This window comes from Culex pipiens, chromosome 3 (genome assembly GCF_016801865.2).
Source record: "Culex pipiens pallens isolate TS chromosome 3, TS_CPP_V2, whole genome shotgun sequence".
Classification (NCBI taxonomy): Eukaryota; Metazoa; Arthropoda; class Insecta; order Diptera; family Culicidae; genus Culex; species Culex pipiens.
Genome location: NC_068939.1, coordinates 42,292,464 through 42,314,593, shown reverse-complemented (window position 1 = coordinate 42,314,593; position 22,130 = coordinate 42,292,464). Strand labels below are relative to the sequence as shown.

The 22,130-nt window shown below is 38.4% G+C and overlaps 3 protein-coding genes across 3 annotated transcripts; 1 reads left to right on the top strand and 2 right to left on the bottom strand.

The window, feature by feature from the left end:
* Window positions 1–3,953: 3,953 nt before the first annotated feature.
* LOC128093359 (uncharacterized) lies at window positions 3,954–4,685 on the bottom strand. Its single transcript, XM_052709878.1, has one exon. It carries the CDS (start codon window positions 4,683–4,685, stop codon window positions 3,954–3,956), a length of 732 nt encoding a protein of 243 aa, XP_052565838.1.
* Window positions 4,686–10,581: 5,896 nt separating this feature from the next.
* Window positions 10,582–11,163, top strand: LOC128093358 (protein TsetseEP-like). Its single transcript, XM_052709877.1, has one exon. The coding sequence runs from the start codon at window positions 10,582–10,584 to the stop codon at window positions 11,161–11,163; it is 582 nt and encodes a 193-aa protein (XP_052565837.1).
* A 415-nt stretch (window positions 11,164–11,578) lies between these two features.
* Window positions 11,579–19,714, bottom strand: LOC120412437 (uncharacterized). Its single transcript, XM_052709876.1, has 3 exons — window positions 19,571–19,714; window positions 19,282–19,512; window positions 11,579–11,674 (listed from the first exon to the last, which is right to left on the bottom strand). The coding sequence occupies exons 1-3, from the start codon at window positions 19,712–19,714 to the stop codon at window positions 11,579–11,581; spliced, it is 471 nt and encodes a 156-aa protein (XP_052565836.1).
* Between the last annotated feature and the right edge of the window lie 2,416 nt (window positions 19,715–22,130).

Below are 22,130 nucleotides of genomic sequence, written 5' to 3'. Positions count from 1 at the left end.
TTTGATAACTAGTGTTGACGGTTGAGTGCTTTTTAATTCGAATACGTTCGAATTAGCAAGCATTCCAATTAGCGGATATTTTTAGTAGCGAAATTCGAATTAACGAATCCGCTCTGTATTAAAAAAAATATCAAAATTAACCCTCTACTGCCCAAATTTTTTTTTTCGAAAATCTTTATTTGTCCCGTGTTTAGGAGGTCATTTTGAGCAACTTTTGTTCTACGAAAAACTTTACTTCTCTTGTTTTATGTTTTTCTTGTTAAATTTTTAGTATTTTAATTTGCATTTATCTTGTTTATTTTATGTTTGTTTTTGGTAGTATTTGGCCTATTCTACCACCTACTATTATTTCATTTTGGCTATCTTATTTTATCATGTTTTTACAGTCACTTCTTTCAATTTTTTTTCAACTCGGTGTTTAAATAAAAACGCTCAGGAAGTTTGACAGCATGGCAAATTTTTTAGCTTAAATTGTCTCTTTCTCAGTATAATCATGAAGAATCTTCATGACACTTTCAGGAGTGATTGAAAATATTTTTTTAGTGGATTTAAGAGGCAGTATTTGTAAATATTGCTCGGTTTGTTCTAGAGGTCGTATCGAGGTGCTCCGATTTGGATGAAACTTTCAGCGTTTGTTTGTCTATACATGAGATGAACTCATGTCAAATATGAGCCCTCTACGACAAAGAGAAGTGGGGTAAAACGGGCTTTGAAGTTTGAGGTCCAAAAAACCTAAAAAATCTTAAAATTGCTCGCATTTCCGTAAAACTTGATCAATTCCAACTCTCTTAGGTGCACTCGAAAGGTCTTTTGAAGCACTTCAAAATGTGCCATAGACATCCAGGATTGGTTCGATTTTTTCTCTTAGCTTTTGCAAATTACTGTCAAAAATTGATTTTTTTAAACCCTTAATATCTTTTTGCAACAGCCTCCAACACCCATACTCCCATAGGTCAAAATATAGGTAATTACATGGACTACGAGCCTACGGTGTTAACTTTTTGGCCAATCGCAGTTTTTCTCATAATTTTTCATATTTTTATTTCATATTTATTTATTTGTGTGTGCTTATCGATGTACAATTTGTTGAGTTAATTACATTATGTAGTGTTGTGGAGATCCTTTCAGCTACGGCTCAATACATTAATCAAATGATTACTATTGTTTCTAGGATTAAGGGATAAGCAAGTGCAGGAAAAGTTCACAAAAAAACTGCAACATTTACTTAGGAAGGGGGATAGCGGAAGGGAAAGCTTAGGACTATATCACAGAATATTTAAGTCAAAATAATATTGACGGCGTAAATCGACGTGTCGTTGAGGGCTCAAACGATGCAGACATATTTCATCATGAGCTCTGATAGCGCCATGAATTGTTGCTGCTTGTTACGGCAGCTACTCAGACGGTGAAACATGTCCCTCGCAAGGATGAGGAACTCCGACAGCGAGAACAGGTCACCATCGGCAGCGTCGACCTGCGCTGGGGCAGGTTCTAGGCTGGCTGCTGCTACGCTTGCGTACGTTCGCGACCATCCGGGTGGATGCGCCGAACTGCGATCTGCTGCGGGTTTAGTCAGTGAACTGGCAGGCGGCTTCCTCTTCTTTTCCTGCTGCTCGATGTACGACTTCCGGGACGTGCATCCGCGGAAGTTGGCGGTGTGGTTTCCACCGCAGTTAGCGCATTTCACGCTAGGCTTGTGCTGCTCAGCGTTTCCGGTATCCTTCAGCGTCGCCTTCCGGGGTAGAGGGCAGCCTTCGGTGAGGTGATCCTTGCCACACTTGACGCATCGCGGGGGCAGGTTACAGTTGCGGGATCCGTGGCCAAATTTCTGGCAACGGTGGCATTGTGCAGCGTCGGTTGGCCGCTTGGTGAAAAACCTCCACTTCACCAAGTATCCGGAAAGGCACTTTACCAGTCGGAGGTCCTGGATTTTTACTGTACCCTTGTCGAAATATAACAGGTACAATACATGTGTACCTGTCGCTGTGGTCTTCTTCGACAGCACTTTTACCTCTCGAGGCGTGATGTCGAGGTTGTTCAGCTCCTCGGTGACCTCGGAAATGTCCATCTCCGCCAGTCCTTGGAGCACGACCTTGACCATTTTTTGGTCACGGCGGTCGTACGTGAAAAATTTCACATTATTGGCTTTGAACACTTCCAAAACCTTGGCATAATCCGCTTGGGACAGCGCGAGCACTTGCACCGCAACTTTTGTTACTTTGATGAAATATTGTACGTTTGACGGTAGCAATAGTTCATCAACAGTAGACGCCAAAGTATCGACCACATGTATCATTGGTGGCCTGTCTCTCACCCTAGGCAAAGAACACGCGAGCATTTTTGCCTTCTTTGCTTCATCTGCGGGGTTATTGTCCTCCTGCTGGTGTGCACTTTCGTCGTCGTCGCCGCTATCAGACAGCACCTCGAACGAATTTTTTGTTGGAATTGCAATTCCCGTTGTGCTGGAGGATGGACCAGGTCCACCGGCTCCGGACGTTTGTTGCGGCATTCCGGAAGTCGATACGGACTGCTGGACCTTCTTACCGGATGCTCTGGTTCTGACGGGGCTACGTGGCAGTAGCGGGATCTTCGTTTGGTCAGCAGTCGTAAGAAGAACAGCTGGGTTTTTTGCCGCCGGCGAGGAGCTCTTCTGGATACGGTGCAATGAGCTGTTTTGGCCGCGTCCCCGAGCCGAACTCGAGAAGCCACGGCCGCGGCCCTTGTTACGCATCGCGTAGGAGCACACCCGCGGTTAATTAACGACCGTAAATCGTAGAAATCGGTGAAAAAAACGCGGAGCACAAAAACTAGTTGTTATTGGCTAGGTGGTTGCTAGCCCGATGGTCATAATTTTTCGATTTTTCTAGAACAAACATTTTACAACGTTAGTTTTTGCCCTGTAGGCCGCCATAGCGGCAATTTTTGATCTCATTTTTGTCATATTCGGAATCTTCGGACAATTTCACGTAAGTTAGAAGTATTGGAGTTGTAATTTTGATTTAAAAAATAATTAAATAAAACTTTTTTGAAAAAAGAAAAAGATCTTATTTACCCTGTGATCAATACGTCAAATGCTGTATCAAGTAGGCGAAAACCTGTTTTACCCCTAATTAAACAAATTGTTAAAAAACATTTTAATTCATTCTAAATGGCAATTTTTCCAATCAAATTTACAACTCCAATACTTCTAACTTACGTTAAATTGTCCGAGGATTCCGAATATGACAAAATTGAGACCAAAAATTGCCGCTATGGCGGCCTACAGGGCAAAAACTAACGTTGTAAAATGTTTGTTCTAAAAAATCGAAAAACTACGAGAAAAACTGCGATTGGCCAAAAAGTTAACACCATAGGCTTATAGTCCATATAATTACCTATCTTTTGACCTATGGGAGTATGGGTGTTGGAGGCTGTTGCAAAACGATATTAAGGGTTTAAAAAAAAAACCATTTTTGACAGTAATTTGCAAAAGTTAAGAGAAAAAGTCGAACCAATCCTGGATGTCTATGGCACTTCAAGTGCTTCAAAAGACCTTTCGAATGCATCTCAGAGAGTTGGAACTGATGAAGTTTTACGGAAATGCGAGCAATTTTAAGATTTTTTAGGTTTTTTGGACCTCAAACTTCAAAGCCCGTTTTACCCCACTTCCCTTTGTCATAGAGGGCTCATATTTGGCATGAGTTCATCTCATGTATAGACAAACAAACGCTGAAAGTTTCATCCAAATCGGAGCACCTCGATACGACCTGTTACACATTGGTGAAAAACTCGCTCTGAATACATTTTCTAAAATGTGAAATTTTATGATTTTATACGTGTATGTAACCCCTTAAAGAAAATGCTTTTCACAAAAATATAAATATTTTTTTCAAATTAATATTTATTTTATTTTTATTCTGAAATTTGTATTTCAGAGGCATCGTTGATCGAATAAAATTTCAGGAATTTGCTTATCAAACGATTATGACCATGTTCACATTTGCAATGTGCGGACCATCACGGGCTGGCTGATCCTGGGATTGATCCTGCTGCCCTTGACCACCCTGCGGTGGCTTCTGGTCATCTCCGTGAGGGGGTTGTTGTCCTTCTTGGCCACCCTCTGGTGGTGGTTGCGTTCCTTTGCCGTGTTCTTCCGGGTCTTCCTGCGAAGATTGATGGTCATGGGACTCCTCGGGTTGTTCATGATCGTTTCCGTGATTTGGTTGATCCTCATGATCTTCGTCGGGCTGAGGAGGTTTCTGCTCATCATTGCCATGGTCTGGTTGACTCTCGTGATCTGGTTCGTTTTCTTGAGGATGGTCTGGATCTTCTTCTTCATGTGGGTGATCTTCTTCTTGTTCTGGCTGATGATCGCCTTCTTCTGCCTCATGGTCGGGGTTTTCGGGCTCTTCTTTCGGATGTTCAGGCTCGTCTACGTCTGGCTGCTGTGCATCCGGGCCCTCTGCCTCATCTGGATGATCCTCTTCTTGTTCTGGTTGCTGTTCGCCTTCTTCAGCTTCATTGTTGGGTTCTTCTGGGTCTTCTTCCTGTTGTTCCTGCTCGTTTACGTCTGGTTGTTGTTGCTCATCTGCGACTGCAGCGATCTCTTTCGGTTGATCGACAGCAACCACATCGTCTTCGTTGTCCAAGGGTTTGCCCAGGATGGTACTTGCTGATAGCAAGCACAAGAAGATGACTAACTTCATACTGGATTTCAGGTTTTGCAAAGGATGATTTGAACTTGGGAAACGAACTGTGAGAACTGATTGATAGAACCCACATCTCGCCGTATTTATACGATAAAATTGAACAGATAAACTTCTCAAACGTGATTGATAACAAACTTGAAGACTCGCGTGGAAAGTCCACGAGTTCTGTTTGAATAAGTTCAAAGTGCTTTTTAATTGTATCAACAATTCGAGTGGCTTGAGAAAACGTTTGATTTGCGTCTTTATGTTTCAGTTTTATCTATACTCCAAATTCGGCAATATGACTAAACCTTTAGTTGATTCGTTCGAAGTGAAAAAAAATGCAATGCTGTGTCTACCGGGGAATAATCCGGCTTATTTTATTGCATCGCAATGTAACAAATTTAATTTATTTCACGCGGCATAGTCCTGGTCCACCGTCCAGAAGAAGAAGAAAGAAAAAATGGTCCGCGTGACCCGATCCCTTGGCCGATAAATTTTTCGCCACCCTCGATTTTTTGTAACGTGGACTGTCGAATAAATCGCCTCGAGAGGGGAAAAATCGGTGACCAAATGAAAAACACACATTTAATTAACCGGGCTGGCGCGGGAGTATCAACACTTTTCGGGGGTTTTTTTTGGGAGGAAAGTAAATCTAGTTGAAACCAGTCAACGACCTAGGGAGAAAGTGAGACACTTTTGGGCAAATAAAACAAATTCACAATATGGGGAATATTTTGAAATTTCGGGATTGTAAGAAAAAGCTTCAGAGATTTTTGCAATTGTTTTTTTGAAACTTTTATTTATTTTACAAATGTATTTACATACATTTGAAAAATACTTCAGAAAATAATGGAAGCCTCTATTATCCGAAGTTTCGATTATCCTTAGTTCGAATATACCAAGGTTTGTATCGGACTTCAAAAATCGAATCATGAACTTTTGAAAATATTTTCGATTTATTTTATCTTACTTTTACATCAAAATCGAGTTCTGCGACCTCATTTTAGTCAAATTTGAGTGTTCAATAAGGTGACAATAAAAAAATGTCATCAAGGATACCACCTGATAAGGTTCTTTAGGTAAAAAAAGGTGCAGGTGGTTATGTTACCCATGACCAGTATGACAAAGAACTAAGCAGAAAAGCTTTTAAAATTAAGCCATTTTGTTGAATTATGCGTCAGATAAAATCAAAACATTATTGGATTTATATTTTCGCTCAATTTCTCTTTATGCTCCGTATAAAAAACCATGATATCTCTATGGTTCGATGTTTGTCCCCCAATCGGAACAATCGTGAGGTAGCGGCCTCTCCAGATTGTGGCCACCTTTTTCGAAATGGCCAGTATTGAAAACCATGAGTTGTGATACCCATATTGCCAAAACTCGTTGGTTCAGTAGATGTCTCCCCGGGAAAACTTTCCTTTAGGGCACCGGCCACTGCAGCCTTTGGCCATCTTTTTCTAAATTGCCATTTTCATTACCAATATCAAAAACCATGCATATTGATACCAATATTGCCCAAAATCGTATGGTTCGGTAAATGTCCTCCTGGGAGAACCTCCCTGGGGGCACCGGCCACTCCAGGTTGAGGCCAATACTGTCAAAATGGCCATTTTCATCACCAGTATCAAAATCCAAGAAGTTTGATACTAATGTTGTCCAGTCTCGTATGGCCTTCCATCGGAACACCCCTGAGGAATCTGGCCACTCCGGGTTTTGTGGCCAGAATATTCCGGTGGCTCTCAATTATTCTGTCTGGCCTGCCTCCGCTTGGGTTGCTCCTTGTTCCAGGCCAGTTGCTTTTCGGCCAACTGCTTCTGGGCCTCCAGGCCATCTGCTTCCAGGTCCAGGTTGTTGTTTACTCCTCGGCGTCCAACGATGGAATGATTTCCCAGGGTTGACCGAGCAGGGTTATATTGGCTTAGAATGGAGACGGATGCCCCGCCCCTTTGCGCCGGTTATCCCATTCCTACGTCATTCGCTTTTTGATGCACTGGTGGGGATGGGAAGTTGTAAAGGCAGCATTTTTGCCAGTTTTGTTCATTCCATCGTCATCGTTCGAACCGACAACATCGTAGCAGCAGCAGCAGCAGCAGCGGAAAAAACAACGACTGAAGGAAATCAAGAGCGAGCTCCGAGAAGAAGAAACACGCCAGCGTGTGCGTGAAATTACTGCCAAAATGACGTCAAAGGAGAAAAACAAGGCCTACTTGGATGGACGCTCGAGAAGATGGCCGTAAGAATCAACTTCTGCTGCAATTTAACAAAATGGCGCTTTTCAGGGCCAACGAAAAATTCACGAAAGAGTTATTGTTTCAAATGATTCATACACTGCTTTTGGTGCATTTTTAAAGCTTTTGACGCTTGGGGTTTAAATTAATTTAAATATTTCCCCCAAAATTTTAATTTTTAAAAAATAGATTGAATATTAACAATTTTCGCTTGCAAGTTTCAAACGTCAAACGATCGCAGTTGGCCTTGAACAATTGCTCAAAATCGTATGGTTCGGTAAATGTCCTCCCGGGAGAACCTCCCTGGGGGCACCGGCCACTCCAGTTTGTGGCCAATACTGTCAAAATGGCCATTTTCATCACCAGTATCAAAATCCAAGAAGTTTGATACTAATGTTGTCCAGTCTCGTATGGCCTTCCATCGGAACACCCCTGAGGGTTCTGGCCACTCCGCGTCTTGTGGCCAGAATATTCCGGCTGGCCTGCCTCCGCTTGAGCTGCTCCTTGCTCCAGGCCAGCTGCTTTTCGGCCAACTGCTTCTGGGCCTCCAGGCCATCTGCTTCCAGGTCCAGGTTGTTGTTTACGCCTCGGCGTCTAACGATAGAATGATTTCCCTGGGCTGATCGAGCGGGGTTTATATTGGCTCGAAAATTCCACGCAACAGTGCCTTGTTGCGTTGCAGACCCCTTCCCCAGTACCAAGCATGCAACATTTTCGTAACGCGCGACATTTTTCGTTTTTCTGGATTGCGATATAGAGCCCTTAGGACAAAGTTCTTTGTCAATAAGTAACTGTGCTGATTTTGAGCCAAATCGGTTAAGGTTAAGGTTGACCGTTAAAGTTGGTCAAAAAATCTTTTCATACAAACACGTCTTCTTTCAATCGTTTGTAACTCGTCAGACCATAGTAATAGTAGCAGTTATTTTAGATAGTTTTTTTCTGCTCTCGCTTAACCGACTGAAACTGAATTTATTTCTTCCAATTGATTATATTTGAATTTATTTGTAGTTGTAAGGATCTCCAAAACTCTGCATTATGTTATTAGTTAAGCAAATTGTATTCTGATTAGTACAACAAATAAGCACGAATTGAATTAAATTGAATAACTCGTCAGGGTTGACTCGGATCGTTTTGCGGTCTTAGAAAAAATTGCTTGTCATAAAATTTTACAATTTTACGCAACCTTTTAGTGGAATTTTATTTTTTTTTGCTTTTTTCCATACATTTTTGCGATTTTTTCCATACAAACTTCATTGATAAAAAGGTGACCCGTAAACCTAAACCTATTTGGCTCAAAATTGGCACTGTCACTTATTTTTGCCTAAAGAATCGAATCAGGGGGTATCTCTCAAGACATTCCAAAATTTTAAATTTTTCTTGTCACCCTTGTGGTCAATTGCCTATTAATCTAATCTAATCTAATCAGACCCTAGCGCAGCCAATCTTCCGAAGGGATCCTGGAGAGTGCCTTATGTTAGATGACGCCTAGCACTCTTCTTGTCATTTATTAACATTTCTTGACTTTTTTTTGATAAGGTCCTATAAACAAATGTAAACATTGAGTGTATCCCTTTCACACCTTATGTCAAAGTCCATCGGAGTAAGCGGGATACACTCAATGTTTACATTTGTTTATAGGACCTTATCAAAAAAAAGTCAAGATTTGTAGTGCGCCATTGCATTGAAATGCATTGAAACATCACAAGTGTTAAAGCAGCCAGGCCTACTGCGTAAAGCCATATCGCAGAGATGACTCGTAATTGGGTTGAGTTTGAGCACTAAGTGTTCGAACAACAACACAATTCTGAATCGACAGGGGAGGAAGAAGCGTGGGGACACACCACCATACGCTCCGAGATTTGGTTGTATTCGTTGGGAGCACCATGCTAAGAAGGTTTGGTACTCCGGGACCCTCTGGGATGGGACATTGTATTTCCACGAATGCCCTGGACACTATTTGCCGTGGTTATAGCGCCACAACTCACTCGTAGTGGTCAATTGCCTATTAAATAACAAAATGCATTTTTTTTAAATATGATAAGCGCCATTTTGGTCGCCATCTTGGATTAAAAAAATACGGTTCATACTTAAGCTCGACAACCAAAAATAGGACATCGAAACAAATATTTTTATTTCGTGATTCGATTATCCGAAGTGAATTTTTTTCAAGGCCTTTGGAATATCAAAAAATTGTACAGTTGTATAACGAAATTGGTGGAGGCTTTATACCTTTTTTTGTATTTTTTCGTTGTTACGTTGTTTCAGAATTCTGAGTACACCATCGAATTTTACAGAAAAGTCTCTTTTACACCGAATTTTCAAATCATTACCATTCCTGGCTGCAAATTATTGAAAAACACATATTTTTTCGCATGACAAAAATGCAAGGGATTGTAACGCCCCCCGTCACGAGATATAAAAAAAACGGACCTCGAATTCATGATCAGGGACCGAAATTACAACAAAGTTTCACGCAAATCGAAGTGGGTAGGGGCAACTTTTTCCGATTTCGTGTGAGTTGACATTTTGATAAAAGTTAAAATCTTATTTTCAATTTCTGCGAAATTGGAAATTTATTGAAACATCTTACGTGTCTAAAAAAAATCGGGATTCGACGATGTATTTCTTTTAAGTTTAAAATATGTTCAATAAATTTTAACACTTATCATGAAAATAAATAAATACTTTGATTTTGTTACTCGAAATCAAACATATAGGGTTCAACGCAACCCCTCTCACTTCGATCAACGTGGTCCGTTTTCGGGATTGCAAAGGGACACTTTTTTTTTTATTTGTTGATGATGGTTCTCACTTTTTTTTATTCTCACCCCAAACCTCTCGGCAATACATTGGTGACAGTAAGCCGCGGGGATAAAATATGATTTATAAACTGAACTGCACGGCGAGAAATGTACGTGTGGAGACGCATGGTGTTGGATTCACTTTCTTCATCCGGATTTTCTTTTTCCCTTTTTGGAATGGGCGCTGTATTGATTTCCCGGGGAAAATCTAATTTTATTGCTTTTAAAAAGATTGCGTAAAAAGTGAAATCAAAACGCACGCACACCAAACGGGACAGTGCGGGTGTGAACATAAACGGTCAGTCGTGGTAATGTTATTTGGATTATTATTTTTTTTCGTTCAACTTCTAAATTGATACGTTTCTGATTGGAAAGTTTTCGCCCCTGAGAGATTGGCCTTTTTTATGTTTCGCTGTTGGAAAAAGTGCACTTTCTTCCGGAAGGGCGAAACCAGTTAGTGAAATTTATTGAGTTGTGAATTACTTCTTGATGAAATTTATGAAGGTAAAGTTTCGTTCAAAGATTGAAAACAAATTCAATTTATTGAAGGAAGCTGATTGTTTGAAAGGAAATGAGAGCAATATTTCTTGTTGTTTTACGTGCAACGTGACTGAGTCATGGGAATACTCCATGATTTGAGGAATTTCCATCAATACTGACGAAATGATAAAACTTCACTTTAGTGTAAATATGATAGAGATAAGTATCAAGTAATGGTCTGTCCCAACTCTTATCATGATTAGAATGAAATGTCATCGTATCAAAATGATATCTTATATCTGATATATATAAACCTCACCGAAGAACGTACAATTCATCAGTTCGTGCAGCTTTGCCAGCAAGTTCAAACTAGACTTTGGTCTACCTTCTTGATCCAAGATGAAGCTGCTTCTTCTATTGTGCCTGATATCAGCCAGTGTTGTCCTTGGCAAGCCGCTGGACGAAGCCGATGCACAAGGATCTAACGATCTCAACTTCCGAGATGCCATCGAAGAAGTACTGGCCGAAGATGCGGATGCAGCGCTCGAAGTTGCAGATGAGCAACAAGTAGGAGAAGTTGCAGATGCTGCAGAACCTGAAGAAGGCGACCAAGAAGCACAACCGGAAGATGAAGAACCTGCTGAGGAGGCAGAACCGGAAGAGGATGCACAAGAGGAACAACCAGAAGAGGATCCACAAGAACCTGCTGAAGAGCCAGAACCTGAAGAATCTGATAATGACGAAGAACAACAAAACTCTGGGGATGAAGAAGCCCAAGAACCTGCTGAGGAGCCGGAACCTGAGGAACCGGAAGCATCTGGTGACGAAGAAAACTCTGAAGAAGATCGTCCGGAACCTCCTCGTCCACCAAAGCATCCCCACCATGGGCATGGAAAGCCCCACCACGGACATGAGCCACCACGTGCTGGACCGGGACACCATCATCATCATCACGGAGGACCTCGGCCGGTCATCTATTAGATTTGAGTTTAAAAAGGTTACGAATAGTTAAAAATAAAACTAATTTCTAACAACAAAAATACATTTTGATTTTATTAATTTCAAGCCAAGAATAACATTCAAAACACAGATTGAATTTCCCATGTACAATTATATAAACGATATTTCATTAAGATTCACACAATTAATTAATTTAAGCCCAACTTTGGCGCTCACCAAACCAACCGTCCAGGGACAACGGTTTACGTTTTATAATCCTGTCCCAAAAGAATACAGCATACCGTTTTGTCCGCGGCCTAAAATCCGCATATCTGTTCCCGCAAAGCGTAAAATATGACTCCAGATGATCCCCTCGTTTTCGCATTTACCGCCACACCACCACGGGTGGCAACTTCCGGTGGAAAATCCCCGCAAGGGATGCCATCGCCACTGTCATTTACACCTCCAACCCACCCCGACATTTGGCGCCGGAATCGGTGCTAATGACGGTCCACGTGGGCCCGCAGCGATGAGAGTGAGTGTTTTGCTCCCACTGGAAGAGATATAAATTTCGTTGGAATATCAAGGGGACAATATAATCAAAATAATAGGAAATAGAAAATAAGCCGATTTGCATTGCTTGTTGACATCGGTGGCGAACGGGGACAGGCCTATGTTCCGGCTAGTGGGAAGGGATGTTGGTTGGTCCAGGGGAAGGATTTCGATTCCGATGTGATGCCGCCACACCGTCATCAGCGCGGATTGTGTCCAGGGTGAATTTATATCTTGCAAGCAGAGTGTGTGGTGACTGGAGGGAGATTGGGGAAAATATGTTCTTCTTGTTAGAAAAATCATCTTTCAATCATAGTAGTCGTATGGGACCATCCATTAACCACGAGGACACTTTTTTGAAATCTCAGACTATAGCTATAGATTTTGCATGATGTTTTTCCAACGTTGAATTCTTTAGAAAATGATTGATATAATAAAAACTTTAATTATATTTTTACACTTGATATCGTTGAATCTTTTTTTTTCCCATATCCTTATACAAATAATGTACATAGTGAATGAAAATTATTGACATTTCGATGCCTCTGTGCTCTCTTGTTCTTAGCTTGCTGGTTTTCCTATCTAGTTAGCATAAGAGAGCACAGAGGCATCGATTTATTGACTAATCCTCAGTGAAGCTACATACAATTGGGTACTAAAGCCCTATATCAATTTTTATGTACAACGGTAAAAATCACGATTAAAAACCATTTCTGATCACTTTTTTTTCATTTTAATGCAAAAAAAATTTGACAAGACAACATTTTTTCGATGGATCAACTATGGTCCCCTTGGAACGAGCTGTCAAGTAGGAGCTTTTCTGTCAAGAAGGACGGCGAGGTTAGTTTTTCAAAATTGATTTAAAAATCCATTTTAAACTCTTTGTGGTCGTACAAAGGGTCATTGTACTCAGAAAAATAAGCTTTATCGTTGTAAACAATAATATCAGCAATCTAAGCTTCATTTTAGGACCCAATTCTCTACGAAATCGGCTGATTTCGATCATTTTTTGTATTTTTTATTTGGCTCAAACTTTGTGGGGCCCTCCTTAGGCTGGTACAAATTTCATTTAAAGTTTTTGTCACCCCCCGCTTCAAAGTTGGCTCAAAAAATCAGGGGGCAAAAAAAAATATTTTTTCAAAAAACTTCAAAATTTCAATGGAAATTTAAGTGCAATCAGCTGAAATTGATTTAAAATGCATTCCCCTGCATTTGAAATCACTTTTAGCATGTTTGGGTAGGTTTAAACATGTTTTGAATTTTTGCAAATGTTCTAGGTTTAGCATCGCAAAAAGTTTTTTTCGCTATTTTTTTTTGTTTTCGTCAAATCTTACTTTTTAACTAATGATTTCAAAACAACTGAACTAGTTTTAAATGCATTTTCAAACACTTTTTGCATTCGAATTTTGAGACTATGGCTTGTTATTTCAATTTTTATAATTTTTTTTATATTTTTGCCCCAACCCCTCCCCCCTCGACCCCGGCCAGAGCCGAGGGACAAAAACTTTGAAAAATAATTGCATCGGCCTTATCATAAAAGAAGCCATACAATTTTGGCAGCTATTCATACAAAAATGGTACGTAAATATTCGAAAACCTGTAACTTTTCAAGGATTTTTTAAATTGATTTGGAGTCTTCGGTAAAGTTGTAGATCTTGATGAGGACTATTCAGAAAAAATAGGTACACGGAAAAAAAATGTGATTTTTAAAAAACTTTTTTTTTCACAAAAAATCAATTTCTCAAAATCCGTATTTTAAAATTTTTGATTTTTTTATATGTTTTAAGGGACAAAACTCCACATCGCAGTATTACAGACAACAGACGTAGCAGCTAGATCAAAATAATTTGAAAATCTTGTGTAAAAACATAGGTAACGCCATCTCGTAGTGTATTGCCATTTCCAATAATAAGCCTGAATGTAGACTGCAGTGCACCACAGCTTTCGCAGGAGCTGCATTCTGATTCTCACCACAGACAACAGACGTTTTGGCTCGATCACCACTTTGTGTAAAACATGCAACGGTTTTATCGAGAATGGCATAAGTAATGGTCTGATTTTCAATGTTAAAATATGAAACATTCGTGAAATCTTTCGATCTTTTTGACAATATTTTGAATTATTTGAATCAAGACTAACATTTCAAAAAGGCCAAACATTCTAAATTACTAGTAAAAAAAACGGAATCGACGTGACACCTTATAATGTGGCCCTATTAAACCTTGCGGTTTCGTCAACGGATTCACTGGCGTGTATCGACAAATTACTAGTTGCTGGTGCTAATTCATTAATTTGAATTTCGCTACTTCGAATGAACTCAAATTCTAATGCTCGTTAATTCGGACGTTTTCGAATTAAAATGCACTCAACCGTCAAAATAAATTGTCAAACTGATGTTGACGTTTCAATCCCATTGTTCGACAATTTCCGAGCACGTGGTTTCAAGCTTTTGACAGCTGTCAGTCGTTTCAATTACACTCAAACCCCGATGGTATGATCAGCCATGCCAAATATACAGATAAATCTGTATTTTACAGATTTTTCGATCCCAAAATTCACAAAAATCTGTATATACAGATTTTTTAAAAATTATTATATTAAAAAATGTCAACAATTTTTGCTTTAATAAAATTAAAAAGCTTAAATCTGCTGTTAAAAATTTAAAAATGTCTTCTATGGCTTCGAATTATTTTTAAGAAAATATAGATCTCCCATAAAATAATCTGGCATCGTTGGGTATGACACCAACTGTTGTCAAACGAACGGGGACACTTTTTAGTTTGGCACCCTTTTACACGAAGTTCGCACACACTACCAAACGTTTGTTTTGATAGTGTGCGTGAGAGCCGTGTAAAAAATGCTTTTTAGTTTGACTTTGACCAACAAAGGGGTACAAACTAAAAAAGTGACCAACCAGCGAATTCGAATTCGCCCATTCGAGCGCAGTTCCATTCGAATTAGAGAATTCGCTCTGTATAACATCAACTTCGGCGTTCTTTGTCGTATTGGTCATGTCTGTAACATATCCACTTTCAACTTTTTTTTTGCAGATTTTTCCTCTTTTAAATAAGTGTGATTAATTGTTCTTAAAATTAAAAATTTCGAATAAATGGATTGTAATGGGGTTATTTACTTCACCCCAACAATCCCTATTCGCTAATTTGGACGTATTCGAATTAAAAAGCACTCAGCCGTCAAAATAAGTTGTCAAACTGATGTTGACATTTCAATCTAGTTCAATCCTATTGTTCGACATTTTCCGAGCACGTGGTTTAAGCTTTTGACAGCTGTCAGTCGTTCCAATTACACTCAAATCCCGATGGTTTGACACCAACTGTTGTCAAACAAACGGGGATACTTTTTAGTTTGCCGACCTTTTACACGGAGTTCACACACACTACCAAACGTTTGTTTTGATAGTGTGCGTGAGCGCCGTGTAAAAAGTGACAGTTTGTCACTTTTTAGTTTGACTTTGGCCAACCAAACTACCAAACAAAAAAAGTGACCAACCAGCGAATTCGGATTCGCCCATTCGAGCGCAGTTCCATTCGAATTGGGGAATTGGGTACTAAAGCCCTATGTCAATTTTGATGTACAACGGTAAAAAACACGATTAAAAACCATTTCTGATCACTTTTTTTCATTTTAATGCAAAATTTTTTTTTGACAAGACAACATTTTTTCGATGGATCAACTATGGTCCCCTTGGAACAAGTTGTCAAGTAGATAGTTGACCCTCAAAAATACAGAATCAAATGTGGCAACCCTGAAGTAGGAGCTTTTCTGTCAAGAAGGACCGCGAGGTTAATTTTTCAAAATTGATTTAAAAATCCATGTTAAACTCTTTGTGGTCGTACAAAGAGTCATTGTACTCAGAAAAATAAGCTTTATCGCTGTAAACAATAATATCAGCAATCTAAGCTTCATTTTAGGACCCAATTCGCTCTGTATGTTATATAGGGCGTCCCATTTTTCCGGGTTTTGAATTTCCCGGGAAACGGGATCCCGGGAAATTTTTAAAACGGTAATAAAATCATAAAATCAATACAATTCATTGGTGGTAATCTACACTTCAATCTGAACAAGGATAGCAGTTTTGAGATACATTGAAAGATTTTTTTTTGTTCTTTGTTGTGCTTTGGTTTCTTATCTTATATCTAATCCAATGTGATTCAAATTAAATGAGTCTCTTATAAATACATTTTTTTTATATGTCGTGACTAGAAAATAGGGCGTCCAAATTTCCCGGGTTTTGGATTTCCCGGGAAACGGGAAAAATATTTTCGGAATCCCGGGAATTCCCGGGATCCCGGGAAATTTTTGAAACAGTCATAAAATCTCTATTTTCATTATATTTGTAATGTTTTTGAAGCTTAAAATCATAGAATAAGCTCAATCATATTAATTGATGGTAATTAAAGTTAGTGAATTTTCATGATTTCGCGAACAGCGTTAAAATCGTGAAATTTTTCATTTTCCGCGGAATACTATGGAATTCAAGGAGTTTTTGAATTCAATGCATAACAATAACATACTTAATAAATATATTTTACCCAAAGAGTTTAAATGTAAATTTAATAAGCATTCAATTGAACAAAATGATATTAACTTTTTTAACTCTTCAGTTTAACACTAAAATTAGAAGAGAACAAATTTAAATAGATTTTTAACAACATTTATAAGAAACGAATGCTCTGAATAAATAATTGAAGTAAAAAGAACAAAGTTCAGCATCGGAAAGTAAGTTTGCAGGGATTTAGGCGAATGAATTTTATTTTAAACTTTTTTCTCCTTTAAAATTGTCCACAACACAATACTTTAAATGTTTAGCGAAAATAGAAATGCATTCAAGTAAGAACAAATGCATTTTCCTGAATTTATTATCACTTTAAGCCCGATTTGGAACAATTAAAATTATTTTGAATTCAAGTGAAATTTACATGAACAGTTGAAATCTCAGATTTTTTGAAAACTAATGATACCGTCTTCAGAGGTGACGATGGGTCTGGGGGTGAAAAACGACAAGTGCTGTAAAAAAAAAGTTTTACAACAAGTTGCTTACAACGTTTTTTGCAATCCCGAATAAACGCCTTTTGAATTGAATTTTTGCAAACATTCATATGTTTAATAAATTAACCGTTAAAATTAAAAAAAAAATACTTATTGATACTAGCGCTTAAAAGTTCAACTTTCTCAAAAAAAAAAACTCTTGCAAAGAAAAAATTACACATTATCTTTAAGTTACTACCGCCAACTAGGAAAAAAATGAAATACAGTATGAATATGTAAGGAGATTCTAGAGCAATAAATTTGCAAATCGATGTTCTTTGAAATTGTTTTGTTTGTTCCTGCCATTCAAGCCATTCAAAACATCATGCAAAAAATGGCTAATTTGCCCCACATGCCAGTGTTTGATGAAAAATAATTTGATTTGTTTTTTTCCAAATCTTAAATCATAAATATAGGTAGAAATATCAATCTTTTAAAAATATATAAAATCAAATAGGAAATATTTAAAACATAAGGCATTCTTGCGATCAGTAAACTAAAATTTTAACAGTTTTCCCTAATGAACCAAATTAATGCTGATATATGCCGAATTCAAATTATAATGTTTTAAAATTATTATCGATTATGAGGTTTTTAACTGTTGATCTTTTACCCAATCAAATCTGAATTTCCAGAAATTAGTTTTTTTAATTTTCGGGAATTCCCGGGACAAATTATAGAAAATCCCGGGATTCGGGAATTCCCGGTTTTGGAAAAATCCCGGGAATTTTGTCCCGGGATTTCCCGGGATGGACGCACTACTAGAAAAGAATTATAAAATCTTTTTAAATGTCTAAAATAACAAATAAAAAGACAACAAATAAAATTATACCAGTTAAATTTTAGAAAAGTTTAGACATTCATGTTTTATATAAAAAATATTTTACAAATTATCTTAAGGTCATTACCGCCAACAAGGGAAAATCGGGACAACAGTCTAAATAGGTACAGGAGATTTTAGAGCAATTAATTTGGAGATCGATGTACTAATTGTTTTGTTCTATTCCTGTTTTAACTGAAATCAATCAAAATATAAAAACATTATGAAAAAAAAAATACAAAAACAGAAAAATCAAAAATATACATTACCTTTTCAAAAATATTTAAAATTTAATAAAACATATTTCAACCGCTAAGCAATTTACGGATCGGTATTTTTAAAACAAATTTCCTGGTTGTCCCGCCCGTGTGGATCAATTCGACCGCGCACTGGACTCTCAATCCAGAGGTTGCTGGTTCAAATTCCGCGGCGGGCGCTCTAAAATTCTAAGTGTAAATATGGGTATCCGGCGCCATCGCTCCGTGCTGTACTCAAACACTTAGGAGCCCAGGGGAGGCGAAGTCGTTGTAGTTAAAAGGAAGACACTAGTGGTTGGTACTAGCAATGGTGGCCGACAGCTATAAATCCAACTTCTTTTTTTTCCCATATAAGTCAAATTAATGCTGATACCTAGTTTGAATAGTTCCTATAAACATATGAACACACAAACGTTTATAGGACCTTTTCAAAAAACCCTGGATATATGCTTAATATTTTATTTTTATTTTTTTATCGTTGTTAATCTATTTCCACATCAAAACCGAAATTTCCAGACAAAAATTTGATATTTTCCCAATTTCGGGAATTCCCGGGACAAAATATAAAAATCCCCGGATTCGGGAATTCCCGGTTTTGGAAAAATCCCGGGAATTTTGTCCCGCGAATTCCCGGGATGGACGCACTAGTTTAACATGAACTTCGGCGTTCTTTGTTGTATTGGTCAAGTCTGTAACATATCCACTTTCAACTTTTTTTTTTGCAGATTTTTCCTGTTTTAAATAAGTGTGATTAATTGTTCTCAAAATTAAAAAAATCGAATAAAATTTTATAAATGGATTGAAATGGGGTTATTTACTTCACCCCAACAATCCCTATACCTGATGGTTTTTTTTTCTGATGATGAGGTAAGGACCGGAAAAGAGGATCAGAAGGACGGCTCGTGCCGATGGTAAAGGGGTGTGGTGTTGCTTTGGTAGTAACAATATCCCAGTTTATGGCCAGAGGAAGGAAACAGACAAAAAAGAAGCTCATAATAAAAAGGGGTCAAAAGTGGCATAATAAATATTTCCGTGAAATTTTCGTTTCAGGCATCGGCTTCAAGGGGCTTCCTCTGTTGGTTTGGTGGTTCCGATGGTGATCGGTCGGCATTGCTTTGTGGGGACAGAGTTGAGGGACTATGGGAAGGGAGAAGTTTTTGCTAGAGTCGGCTTATGGTGATGATAGCGATTAACGAATTGAAACAGAGGTGCCGACTTAATACAAATTTATTGCATTTTTAATGGTATTATTTTGAGGGCTGCAGAATGAAAGATGTTTTTTTTTAAATAAAATTTTCTATTTTCTATTAAATAAAATTCAGATGTCGAATATCTTTTTTTTATTATTCATCGCAAATACAGCTTTCATATGAGGCTCTTGCTAAACTTAAAAAAGATCGTCAACTTAAACACTGGATCAATATTTCGATTCCACACACTAATTGTCATTCGCCAGAGTCCCGTGGGCACAACCGGTGGCACCCATGAAGCGTCCGGAGCCATATCCTTTATCCAATACGCGCCTGCCGGGAAGGGACAGTACTCGGTGGTGCCCTCCTCCAGGTACGGCATGTTGGTGGAGTCCCTCCAGAGGTATTGGCACCGAAGGTATTGGTCGACCATGAAGTCGCACATCGTCTTGCGAGGTACCTTCATCGGGTACTCGTTGAACTGGTTGTTGCCAAGAGTGCTGTACGCAAAGCTTGCCGAAATCTGGAAATATTTTTAAAATCTTCAAACTCCAAATTGAACCCAATTTATAATCTCTCACCTCGTAGGTTTCATCCAGGTCTAGAAGAATGGTAAAGGTTCCGTTTATGGCGTGCGTGGTGTGGTTGAATTTTCGGACGCGAAGGTCAAACTCGACGACTCCACTTCCGCCAATGGCTTCGAATCGCTCTAATTGTAGTTCCATTTTCAGGGAGGTTACAAATTTAAGGGACCAACAAAAAAATGCCTATACAGACGTGTAGAAAATGGCCGGTGGCCATGACTGAGTTTCTCATACTGGAATAAATGCATGCTGTTAATTTACAGAGTTATGACCGTATCAAGAGCATTGTAATGAATGGTTTATGTAACTGAACACGAACAGTTTTTTTTTATTACCAAACCAAACTGATCAACACAAATGGAAAATGTTTGCGCTGCCAGGGCAAAGAACTATCGGATATTCTGACATTTAAGGTTGGAATCGGGTTTAGTTGAATATTTTTTCTAAATGTTTACTAATTTAAATTAGAAGGAACAACACTCTCATTAAACTAATACAGGATACTTGAATATTTAGTCATTTTTGAGCATAGTGGTGCATGAGATGTCGGGTCCGGTGGTTTAGTGGTTAGCGTGGTAGCCTCTGAACCCCAGTATGGCCTGGGTTCAATCCCAGACGGACCCGGTGGCGTTCTTCGAGACGAGATTTGCCTGACCACGCCTTCTATCGGATGGGGAAGTAAAACGTCGGTCCATTTGCGTAAAAGAGGTTTTGGGTGACTCAACACACATAACCTTCTGACGCCTAGAAATGAGCAGAAACTTGCAACAGAGATCACAAAAGACCCGGGGGTCGTTAAAGTGGATTACTTTGCTTTTTTTTATGCATGGTGTAATTGTTACAGCTATGGAATGTTTGTACCGTGGACGGTGCTGTACTGGTAAGCGAGTAGGAATCTCGCAATAGAGAACGCCAAGGTAATTAGATTAATTGTTTTGTTTTGAAAATCTGATGGTATAATATTATTCATCTCTTAAATGAAAAAAGGAATTACACAGAAAAAGTGGTAATAACACACATTTTTGTGAACAAAATAACACATTTTTGGGAACTGCAAAATTTTCAATTTGTAACACTAAATTTTATATTTAAATGATTTTTTTGAAAGAGTAAATGGTTGCAGAATGGTTCAAATTTTCATTCGCTAAAAATATTGACCATGATCGCCAAAATATTGACCAAATAAAGCCGGCCATAATGAATTTCTTTTAGAAAGTGCTCCTTTTGTTTTTTTTCACTTCAAGGAGCACCAAGTACGTTTGAAATTTGTGACAATTTGTTGAAGGGCATAAGTGCGAAAATAAAACAGGCTAAACTGAACCCGTCAGTTAATTATCTTTCAAAAAATAAAAAATAAATTGTTTTTTTTTCCTTTAATTGGGTCGCTTCAGACAAAGCAGAGAAAAAAACGGTCATTATTTTTTGTTGATATAGCGAACTTTTTTAATTACCGTCATCTGGGGCGCATCGGGACTACGGTCTAAATAGGGACAGCACGTTTTAGAGCACTTAAAAGCTTGAAATTTGGAAACAGATGCACTATTTTTGTTGATCTGTGCCTTTTCTATCCGAAAACAATCAAATATATCCAAAAATTGAGAGGTAACAAGGCTAAAACAGCTATCCCGTTTCACCCCAGTGTCCCGTTTCACCCCAGATGACGGTATCGAACAATTACAAGTAATTGGTGCTAGCTGTAACGTCAACTTCGACATACTTTGTCATACTGGTTATCACTACAGGGTGCAACATGGGCCAATAGGGTGTAATATGTATGGAAAAAAAATAAGTTGTTCAAATTTAGTGAACACAGCAACTTTTCAGTTCCTTTTGGGGACCTCAACAACTCCCTTAAGTTTGGGAACGATTGGTCAAGTCGTGCGCAAAGCGATTCAATTTTGCATGGGAATTAGTATGGGGAAAACATTTTTTTGGATCTTGATATTTCAAAAATCCACGTTTCACGCTATTTCAAAACCGGAGAGTATGGTGCTAACTTGCTTCTATGAAAAGATGCAGCGTGTTCAAAACTCGACTAAAACGTGTTTTTGCTAAAAAATCACGTTTTAGGCGAGTTCTCAGGACGCTGTATCTTCTTTCAGGAGCAAGTTTGCACCTTCTAGAGCATCCGAGACCGGTTTTAATATAGCATGAAACGTAGATTTTTAAATTTCAAATTAAAAAAAAAAAGGTTTTCCCATTCAAATGTCTATGGATAATTGAATTGCTTTGCCACTTTGCGCAAAGCGATTCAATTATAAACGTTCTAAATGGATAAAAAATAAACATTTTTATGCATGTTTCTATTGTGAAATTGTCTCAGGAATACGAATATGACAAAATTCATCAGAAAATTTGATCTAAGGGGACCGCCGAGAAAAATTTACATTCAGAATCACTAAAAGAAAAAGTAATTATTTAATATGCTGAACTGCTCTACCCAAGGCGTTTTCAGTCCCAGATGTCCCCTACAAGCTGCAAGTTGAATCGAGTTGATGTCTGGATGGAACACTTTTTAATTTGAGTTTGAAAATTGTGCTATTTTTTCACTAAAATG